This window comes from Antennarius striatus, chromosome 15 (genome assembly GCF_040054535.1).
Source record: "Antennarius striatus isolate MH-2024 chromosome 15, ASM4005453v1, whole genome shotgun sequence".
Taxonomy (NCBI): Eukaryota; Metazoa; Chordata; class Actinopteri; order Lophiiformes; family Antennariidae; genus Antennarius; species Antennarius striatus.
The window spans coordinates 6,039,988-6,051,343 of record NC_090790.1 but is presented as its reverse complement, the minus strand read 5'-3'; the positions used below and the strand labels follow the sequence as shown (position 1 = coordinate 6,051,343).

General features: G+C 41.8%; 1 protein-coding gene across 1 annotated transcript in view; it reads right to left on the bottom strand.

Annotated features, from left to right (window-relative positions):
• Positions 1-636: 636 nt before the first annotated feature.
• Positions 637-11,356, bottom strand: part of igsf9a (immunoglobulin superfamily, member 9a) — a 63,549-nt gene continuing 52,829 nt past the window's right edge. Inside the window, exons 12-20 of the mRNA XM_068335421.1 lie at positions 10,467-10,617; positions 10,134-10,245; positions 8,540-8,730; positions 5,058-5,275; positions 4,597-4,681; positions 2,501-2,671; positions 2,072-2,108; positions 947-1,785; positions 637-722 (exon numbers count right to left, since the gene is read on the bottom strand). Coding sequence (XP_068191522.1) covers positions 637-722; positions 947-1,785; positions 2,072-2,108; positions 2,501-2,671; positions 4,597-4,681; positions 5,058-5,275; positions 8,540-8,730; positions 10,134-10,245; positions 10,467-10,617 — 1,890 coding nt within the window. The remainder of the gene's footprint in view (positions 723-946; positions 1,786-2,071; positions 2,109-2,500; positions 2,672-4,596; positions 4,682-5,057; positions 5,276-8,539; positions 8,731-10,133; positions 10,246-10,466; positions 10,618-11,356) is intronic.

Genomic DNA, 11,356 nt, shown 5'->3' with positions numbered 1-11,356 from the left:
ATAGGGGAGGTTTTTTTACAGAACAAAGAATCCCGATGGGGGGAACATGCAACGGAGCAGTTCTCCTGACTAAGAGAGTCCATCCATGCATCAGGAGTCAGAAAATGATTATTTTTCTGTCTCCTCGAGTCAAGGCTCTGACTTCGTTGCTTCAAGTGCCAGATTTTAGATTCTTGGCTTGTGGAGAAGGTGGTTCCCTGATGGCCCCTGATTATTTTATCTGCAGATGTGGGACTGCAGCAGTTAAAGCTTGTGCTCTGACACATATCTTCATACCGACCTACCGACAAGGAGTTCCCTCGTTGCAAATGACAGGCGATTCTTTCATGCAGCCTGGGCTTCGTAGGGAGCGTTACACATTCATTCAAGTCTGGTTCATCAACACTCATCTCTATACATACATCTCCATTATCTGTTTCAGGAACCCCTATGTTCATTTTTGAAGTTCCTGGCACTGTACAGATAGTTGAATTAGATATTCCTGTATATTTATTGCTATGGAGAGCCAACATTGAAATGTTGCCATGACTAAGACTGTTCTGTCTCCATGCCTCAGAGCACGAATCATTCTTTTGAACTTCGAAGAGTGTGGATTGCCGTGAATTATCACAGCCCCCTGGATGTCCTTCTATCCTTTCATGTCTCTGGTGCTTTAAGGAAAGATGTGGGAGAGTTAATCTGTCTTTGGAAAAATGGACTGCTTCCATAACTTGGAAGGGATTCTGTTGGGTGAATGATGAAACAAGTTGATTCTTGTCAGAATTAAAACAAGGGGAACTCGCAGTAGAAGATTCAGTGACACAAGTAAGAGCTGGGACCAAATTGGGGGGAGAGGAATCATCCTGATCTTTGTAAATTGCAGAATATGATGAGAAAGGGCCCAGTGACAAAACGGTGCTCGTCTTGCTGCTGTGGGGGTGACTGTGGGGCAAGGTGCTGCTTTTACCTTCTAACAAAAACTCTTTACCACCAACACCTCTGTCCCGTAAGTCTGAATACTCCCTCCACTTTTCTCCTTTGGAGCTACTTTCTAGAGAGTACTTCTGGAGCTCCTTCTCCAGCTCCTCCCTCTCTCGAGCCAGTTTAAGGCAGTGACTCAGGTTTCCCCTCTCTCTCTCGTGTTCCATTTGGAGAACCAGTGTGCTGGCTGTCGTGGACGGCTGGCCTAAGGCGGATCGGATATGCGGTAGCACCGGAAATGTTAGTTCTCTGTTATGACGAATGGTGGCCAAACTACTGTTAGAGCACATCCTGCTGAGGTCAGGAAAGACATCATAGCTCGAGCTGTGATCCCAGACATGATGTTCACGATTGGGTAAGAGCTGGGCCATGCCACAAATTTGCTGGGTGTTATTATCTTCTGTTGCCTTGCATGGTGGGAGATCAACAGAGAGCACAAACGGCGCCTCTTTCCTTTCTTCCCTCTCTGAATGTAGTGACGCACACCGTCTGACTCTAGGAGGTTGGTCGTATCTTATGCTTTTCTTGCTGTGAACGCTCAGCATGTTGTTCTCATACAGTGGGAGTGTGAATCGCCCATCTGGACCTCGAGAGATCAGCTCAATCGGTGGAGAAATTGGAGTGGAAATTGTCCTAGTGAGGCGGCCCCTGCTGTGGTTGGACAACAGATGCTTCCACCGGTGATGATTTTCGATGTTAAACGATGAACAGTCTGTCTGTGAGGAGGAGGTGGTGGTGGAGGAGGAAGTAGTGGGATAGAGGATGCTGGCTGGAAGCAGACTTTTCTTTAACACACTGTCTGGACTGCTGGTGCGTGATGTTTTTCTGCGAGAGAGAGAGAGAAAAAGAAGGGGGAGGCAGGGGAGAAAAAAAAGAAAATACTAAAAAAACTGGAGGTGTAAGTGGGAGGCAGAAAATAAGATTAAGAGAAAGTGAAAGAGGAGGCGGAGAGTTGTAGAGAGAAAGACAGAGCGGCAGCAGTAGATGAAGATGAGGAAGAGAAAGATATGGAATAGAAGAGCTGACATTCTCAACACATTTTCATTTGAAAGGGATGCTGAGGGAAAGGTCAATGGAAGGTATTATAATGACATGATAAAGGGGTACTTACATTGAGGGGGAACGTTTACAGATGGTACGAGAGGAATCTGGGAGGGAGGGAAAGTAGCAAGATGGTATCTGACTCATTAGGGATACAACCACACTGACCAAGAAGTAAAAACATAATCAACTCTAATTACAGACCATTAAAAGGCCCAAGACACCCAGGCTTGCCCGAAAAGTTAATTGCACTTACATTTATCAGCCACTAATGAGAAATTACCCTAATTAGCGAGTAATGTATATGACATCGATAACTTTTACAACTGAATGGATGAGCAGGGGGGACATGAACGGCGCCAAATCTATGCACTGGGTATGATTTATATAATGGATTGAAAGTGCCTTCAATATTTTTTATTGAATAAATGATCACATTCATGATGCAGTTCATCAACGTGAGTGTCTGCTGAGTGTCTGGACCGAGGGAGTCTTTTACCATCCTCCTTCTTTCTGCGGCGCTGGTCTCTCTTGTGGCTGATGACACAGGCAGACCCCAGCAACAAGACCAGTGCCAAGCACATGAAGGCGACCCCGCCCAGCACGCCGGCCAGTAATGGCTCCGGGACGAATTCCAAGAGTTGGGATGTGGCAGGATAGATCTCCATCCCTGTGACATCATTTTATCAGGTTTATTAAGAAATAAGAGTAAAAACAAAATCTTTTTGGCTATCAGCAACAACAATAAGAAAATGACAAAATAATTGAATCAAATAATAGGAAAGAGATTTGTTATTTACTATAGGGAGAAGGAAAACAAGGTTAAAACAATGAAGATTAAAAACACTGCTCTAACTCTTCCATTTTTTTCTTGGGCAAACTAATTAATGAATGGCCATAAAAAGTAAAATATGTATTAGTGTATACTTAATTATATATTAATGTATCCCTTGCGGGGTGGTATCTGTGTGTCATCCTCAAGCTCGGGTCCTCTACCAGAGGCCTGGGAGTCTGAGGGTTCTGAGCAGTATCTTAGCTGTTCCTAGGACTACGCTCTTCTGGACTGAGGCTTCAGATGTTGTTCCAGGAATCTGCTGGAGCCACTCTTCCAGTTTGGGGGTCACTGCCCCAAGTGCTCCTACTACCACGGGGACCACATTAACCTTGACCTTCCACATCTGTTCCAGCTGTTCTTTCAACCCTTGATATTTCTCAATCTTTTCGTGTTCCTTCTTCCTGATGTTGGCGTCAGCTGGAATCGCCACATCTATCACCACTGCTCTCTTCTGCTCTTTGTCCATCACCACTATGTCCGGTTTGTTAGCCAGCAGCTGTTTGTCGGTCTGGAAGCTGAAGTCCCACAGGATCTTGGCCTTGTCGTTCTCAACCACCTTTGGTGGTATGTCCCATTGGGATTTGGGTACTTCTAGTCCATACTGGGTACAGATGTTCCTGTACACTATCACAGCTACTTGGTTGGGCTTTTCCATGTATGCTGAGCTGGCGAGCATCTTACACCCCGCTACCACATGCTGGACTGACTCTGGGGCTTCTTTACATAGCCTGCACCTTGGGTCAGATCTACTGTGGTAGATATTGGCCTCTATTGCTCTTGTACTTAGGGCCCTTTCTTGTGCTGCCATGCTATATACATATAGTATACACACACACACACACACACACACACACACACACACACACACACACACACACACACACACATATATATATATACTATACATATACTGTATATATACATGTATATGTGTGTGTGTGTGTGTGTGTGTGTGTGTGTGTGTGTGTGTGTGTGTGTGTGTGTATACTGTATATACATATATATAATAAATTATACAATAATATATAAAGTGTCTGATATATTAGATGATTAGAATTTCTCACATGTTAAATCAATAAAAATTTAATCATTAAAACGTAGTTATTATGAAAACATTAGACATTTTAATTATTTTATTAGTTTTAAGCTCATTATTCATCAAGCTTAAGATGATCTGGTCTGATCAAACTGGCTGACCTTCATCTCATGCCTCTTGTTTGACAGTTAATACAATATCTCTATAGTGGAACTAAACTCATTTACATAATACACAGCCACTATGGCATCACCAGTATGTGGTGAATCTAATCTCCAATCAATGTCCCAGGTGATCATTATCAGCAAATCATAAACTTGTTTTACACAGTTAGCTCAGTCAGATTGAAATGATCTGCAGAACTATCTTAAGCAATAGACAATCTAGGGTGATACCAGTGGGGTTTGTAGCTCCCTCGTTTCATATCACTGTACAATATCTAATGAAAAATTCATGTCACATTCATATCACAATCAGAAAAGACCAGAACAATGTGTATCACTAAGTCTTTTGAGAAGTTATTAGCAGAGCAATTTCTATCATTGAGGTTTCTAATGGGCAGCAATCCCCGGGGCTCTGCTCTAATTCTGGTCCAACGCTGGGAATGAGCGGATGAAAAGAAATAAACTAGGAAAGAAGAGAGTTAGAAAAAGAGCCTGCATGAGGAGTATGGGTTAAAACTGAGGGTGGGGCGAGAATTTGAAGGTTGCTCTCGAACACCTACCCATAGTGGAGACATTGACTGATGGACTGGGCTCGCTCAGCAACTCCCCGCGACGAGATAGCAGCCGCAGCTCGTACACACAGTCCTGAAAGCAGCGCATGGTGTGCACCCACACGCACGCACGCACGCACACACACACACACACACACACACACACACACACACACACACAGGGAGGACAGAGGATGAAGCCACACTTTGTCAACACAGGATTGTGTCTGCAATACTAATGAAGTTCATTTGAATTCATGTAGGCCTATATAAGAAAAAAAAAGGGAAAAGCCAAGACAAGGTACACAGATTGAAAGATGACAAAGTTGATGACTGCCATGCAGTGTGCATAATTGAGAGTCTACAAAAGTAAAAATCACAGAGGTATAGCTGAGATAGAAATCCAAAAGGCACTTAACAAGCGCCGTGACTGATTAGTCTCAGAGGGAACACAGCAAATGGCTTGTTACCTTGTGCAGACCGGGAACGACTATCTCACTACTGTTGCCACTGATGTCCTCATCCAAATCCAACCACTCCCCCTGCTCAGTGCGGGACTGGAGAACAAAGCCCGTGATGGGAGGGTCCTGATCTTCAGGAAGGGACCATCGCAAAACAACACCTGCTGAGTCCTGATTAGCTGACAATGACTCTGGAGGTTTCGGTTTACTTCTTCTCAGAGGAGGATCTGATGCAGACAAAATAACAAAGACGTTCAGTCAATCAGCCATATAGCTACAGCAGAAAAATCTAATTACAGGGGAGGAAATTGCTGCCACACATGTTCAACCTTGACAGCTTGAGTAAAGTCAGGCTGGGTTGCTTAGTGCAACACTATAGTTAACCCTAACCCTAGCTTTTATAGCATAAACATTTATATATTACACATATAATTTATGGCGCGACATGATGGGTAGTGCTGTCGCTGCACAGCGAGGCGGTTCCGGGTTTGCGACCCGCTCTATGCGGAGTTTGCATGTTCTCCCAGTGTCTGCCTGGATTCTCTCCGAGTTCTCCGGCTTCTTCCCCCCGCCCAAAAACTTCAGGTTGATCGAGCTTTCCAAATCGTCCGTAGGTGTGAGTGTATGCGTGTTTGCCTGTGTGTCTACATGTGGCTCCGCAGTACACTGGCATCGCGCCCGGAGTGTACCCTGCTAGGTTCCAGCACTCCGCGACCCACGACGGCTGAAGAAGTGGGTTTGAAGATGAATAAATGGATATACGTACAGTGCACCCTCGCACATTCACGCATCAATACTCGCGACTTCATTTCATTGCGGATTTTTGGCAGGCAGTCCCATGATACCGTACGTGCATTCTATTGGCTGACGGCATCCGGACGTTCGCTACGTTCTGTCAGTCTTGGACTTATTTGAGACACAAAAATGCTTTAAACAGTCGATAAGAGTGTGGGAAAAGGTATACAGATAGAAGGTGGTTTAATATCAGAATGGGAAGGGTCATAAACATTTAAATTACCATAAATAATGAGATAGTTTGGCACTATATCGCTGAATTCGTTATACGCATGTGGTTCCTGGAATGCATTAACCGTGAGTAACAAGGGCGCACTGTATATATACGTATACTGTATACACATTAGCATTTATTTTCCTACTGTCATATTACATAAGTTTCAATCCACATTCTTTTGCAGACACATTATTCATGATCTGCTTCATCCACTGCTGGAACACCAAATTCATAATTTGGTAGCTTGGGGTATTGATGATGAGTGTATAGAGTATAAGCACTTATTTGGGAGCTTTTAGTTTTAATAAAGAAGACTGTAAAAAAGACTCAAAATACAATTTATTTCGCATCACACCCATCTGCTGATTGGATCTTCAAAGTTATCTTCATAATCTCTTAACTCAGGTTTACACTCCAAGAGTTTCAGAATCCCAACTGATTATTAAATTGGGTTTCATCAAACAAGTAACAAAAACTGGCACAGATTATGTCGTCTCAAATCTGAACCCTGAATGCACTGTATGATTCAAAAATAATTCGGCATCATTTGTTATAGGTGTATCTGCCAACAGAGCAACAGATACACCGCTCCACCGGATGTCTTCAGAAGCGACAGTATTGAAAGTTGCTTTAGCAATCTGCCAACCTTGCTGTGAGAGAACAAAAAACAGAATGTGTGATATCTAGATGGTGTGATACATTAGCGTGTACCTGGCCACCACCCACAGTCAGCTGAGATAAGTGAGTGTAAACTTCCCGGATCCAAATAAGCGACTTAAGATGAAATCATTACTGTCTCACCTTCAAGAAAATAAATTAATAAACATGCCATCTAAGATTAGCCTAAAAACCTAACATGTTCACACCATCAGCTAATGTACTCATACTTTGCTAAAGCACTATCAAATATCAATAATATTTTAAAAACTATTTGGATGGCCCTGATATGTGAATGAGCAGCTTTGTGAACATCTCCGACTAGGAGACGACCTGGGTCAAGGATACAGATTGACGAGTGTGTTACACTTGTTTTGAGATAATTGAGTTGTTGGATTCTCCTGCACTATGAGCCGGGGTTAAGGTGCCTCAATGGTATCTAATTTCTGCTGGAAAAGATCAAATATTTTGTTGTGCTGAATGATCATTTAACTCACAAAGATTCCACAAACTGATTTTCCACTGCCCTGATCTGCCACAGGCTAGGGCACATCACCACACATAACCCAAAGTATTTTCCATACAGCAAAGGAAAAGCAGAAACCCAACTGATTTTAATATGGAGCTTTCTACAGGTTTAAAATTCAATCATAGAGGACAGACAGTAAACATCCACTTGATCCTGAAAGCCAATACGAAGACATGCTGCCCTGCTGACAGAAACACCGGGCCACAGTCGGTGTTCAGTGAGGTTGTGAGAAAGGACCGTGACGCTGTGACGTGTGATCAGAATCCATCAGAATCCATGGCTGAAAATTATATCTGATTTATGTATTTGTGTCTTCCGGAATCCTCCATCACCCAGATTCATTTGGACACTTAGTCAAGATATTGGGAAATAATTAATAGATTGAATGAGCGGTTACTGTATTTTATTTATAAAATAATTTATTCATTGTAATTACATTCAGGTGAATAATCTACCACCTTCAGACAGTGACAGAACCGACTGCCTGTTTTTTGGTCATTGGTCATAGGAATTGAGCAAAGGAATTGAGAACCCTGATCAATAATACAGAGAGTGGCCCACTGAATTAAATGCATTTCATTTTTCAAACTATCTTGAGTGCTTGGAAAATGTTTGTTTTTTTTATTTAACTGTTGATCTCCTCTCCTTTGTACCTGGTTACTTTGAGCACCAGGGATGCCAACAACACTGCATAGAATTAGAATTTTATTTTTATTTCTGAAAATCCAGCAGTAGATAGTCGTAAACACTTCTCTGCTGTGTTTACAGTTGAAAATTGACACAAATGTGCGAGGAGTCAAATCAGTTTGAAAAGTTAGTTGTGATGCTGACTTCAAACAGCAGAGGGCAGAATCTGGTACGTGTCACAACTACGTTAATGTCAGTTAACGGTTTAGACTGAGGGAGCCAAGCATGACATTGCTTAATTTTTATTTTATTCATCTGTATTGGTTATTTGGTTATTTTAATGTGGGGATTAATTTAAACTTCAAATCATGGTTTTTATTCACAACGTATTTTTAAGAATAGGACATATGTTTTGTTTTCCCGTTTACCCTACCTCGAAAAAATAAAAGCAAATTCTGTTTAATTGTTTAAAGATGAGACATTTATGATTTAAATATCCATCCATACATCAATCAATTTTCTTGAAGACCGCAACCGTAACCATCTCGTCAGGTGGTTAAGCAAATGGATGGATTTTAAACATACATTAAATACGTAGTTTTTGTATTACAATAATGTCCCAGTTATGTCAGAAAATAATGCATCCCCAGTATTTACGGTACTGACCCAAGGTCCGGGCAGTGACAATCTCACTGAAAGGTCCTGTGCCCATTTTATTGTGAGACAGGACGCTGAACTGATAAACCGTGTTGGGGGACAGACCCGTGACCAGCAGCCCGGTTCCAGAGGACTGTGGGACCGACACAGAAAACCACTGCTGCTTTTCATCACTATCACTTGCTGCAATCTTCTTCACCCTGCGGAGGCAGAGACACAGAGAAAGAGGAAATGAGTACAAAGAGCAGCGGGAAACACCAGGAGTCTGGTTTAATGGCACATGACAGAAGTGTAGGTTTCATTAAACATTCATGCTCATCATTGGCTTCAGATATTCTGACAGGGACAGAAATGATGTATTCCTATAATTGCACAAAGAAGTCGCAACTCTAATTACGGAGATTTTCGTGTTCCTACTGTGACTGAAGTTCTTCCCATTCATTTTTGTACAGAGCAAATTATTTGACCCAAGGCGCAAAAAAACCCCCAACCCACTCATTGAAAATGGGAGGAACTTTGAAAATTATTCATGTTAGTCTGAAAATAAGGCTTCTGTTTTTGATGATAGCTTTGACTCAATGGAAGAAAGCTTTTATGTGGACGAGTAAGGGCAGAGCAGGAAAATGTTGTGGTTAGTTGTGAACCTCTTCTTTTTCATATATTTTAGCATGATGCAAATTCTGCCACAGTAATTTTGATGTCCCACTTCAAGTAGAAGTGTTTCTTCTACTTTGTGGTAATTGATTTTAAAAGGACACGGTGGCAAAAAAGATTCAAACTTTTTTTTCTTTCCAGAGTTTACAAAATTTGATCAAACATTTTTAGACTTAATGGCAAAAAAATATATATGTTTGAAGTTTCTGTATTAACCAGAAAAATTATTTTCTTTTAAAGTTGTTAACATGCAAAACAAATAGCAAAACTGTTCTTCTTAAAATCGTGTTTTGACTGACTATACATTATAATCTATGGTCACAAAATGTCAAGTTGTCAGATCAATGAATACTTGAGAATTTCAGAGACTGTTTTTTAGTCTATTTTTATAGTTATGATAGAATTTATATTTAGTTCTTTGCTTCTCCACGTTGCAGTGGTGACCCAGTTCTCTCTCCGAGATTAAGATATCTTATCTCATCTTTGTCTGGTGTAACGCTCCCAGGTTACAATGTGATTAAGATGAGCATCAGGAGAGGTTGGTTGAATGTTGTCACATGTTGTCTCCGCCTTAACAAAATAAACCTGATTTTAATACATACCACACCTGCAAGACGAAGACAATTTCATGACATTTGTCCCATTTCCTGTAGTTTGACTTTTCTTTCATTGACTGTTAGCATACAAGACAGCCCAGTCTTTACACCTAAGTGTAAAACCGATGAGTCACAAGAAACAATTATGTTCTATTTTGCCACTGTTGAAGCCACTATGGCCACTGTAGTGTAAAGCTATACTGTGCAGCACTGTTTGTTTTTTTATTGCGGCTGCCAAGAAGTGATAACAGATACATGAATTCCTCTTCCTTGAAATCAATAGTATAATACCAGCGCTGTCGATGGCTGCCATGGTTACAGCCCAAGAAGAAAGTGGGAGGCTGTACACCCACCATACTGAAAATGTCTGTGATGATCCTCCATCAAAGCCTGCCTCCCAGGATACGTTGGCCTTCTTCACGCCTGGAGAGACGGACAGAGAGGTAGCAGCGTGGGGACTAGTTCCTGTAATGGAGGGAACGGAGAGGAGTTGATGGAAATCGGCCAGCACTTCAATTGCCTGATACCTCTAAAGTTTTAAATGTACCGCATTCAAAAGTTGGAGGTGGGATGGAGGCACAAACATTCAACCTGTGAATATATTTAAATGCCGAGAGCTCACATAACTGGAAGACCTGACTTTTATAATGGTTTTCTCCAATGGGAATTATTCAGGTTGCACTCACCCAGTACAAAGACTTGTGCGCTGGCTTTAACTGAGGCTACACGGTTAACGACGCTGCACTCCCACGCCCCCTGGTGGTCCTTCGTGAGGGGCTGCAGGAGCAGCGAGCCGTTGGGTTCAACGGAGTACGACGTTCGACGACCCAAGTCGACCTAACAAGACCAGAAACCATTCACTCATGCAAAACTCTCATAATCTAAAATATATACAGCTGGGACGGACAGAGCGATAACGGTCAACGAACAAACACCGTGGATCTTCTTGGCTGCGGAGATTGTCAGTCATTCAGGTCGCGGTAGATCGCTGTGTTGGATAAAGTCAACTGGACAAACCAAAAGGTCTTCAAGCTTTTCTTTCTTCCAATCCAGTTGAGTTTAGTCAACATACAGATTATGGATCATCTTCCACATGTATTAATTAGATTTATCAATATCAAGATTAAATGGCTCAATCAAGATCCATATTATTGAGCTCTAATATACCGTAATACGATAAAGTACAAAGGCTCTTTGCACCAACAGATTTTAAAGAAAAGATAATACAGAGAAAAGATAAAGAACATTTGTAGAGTAGTTTGCAGTAAACTCACTTGCAGTGTGTCTATATTTCAAAGTAGTTTTAGAATTCAGGTGGTGGGGAATTGAAGTACTAACTTCCTGATCAGTCTCTCACTAAATATGCACAAAGAAAAACGCCTCCACAAATTGTTTCTGTGCTTTGAGAGAGTGTACTTCTGATCACATTCATCATCACTGATGAGGAGGTATTTCACCACTGGAAAAAGGATTATGTCATAAAACTTGGCTATCTCTGTTGCAGAGGATGCAAATATAACTAGATTTGGCGGAATATGATGAGAGAAAGATGGCTGGAGTGTCTTCTTCTTGCTCA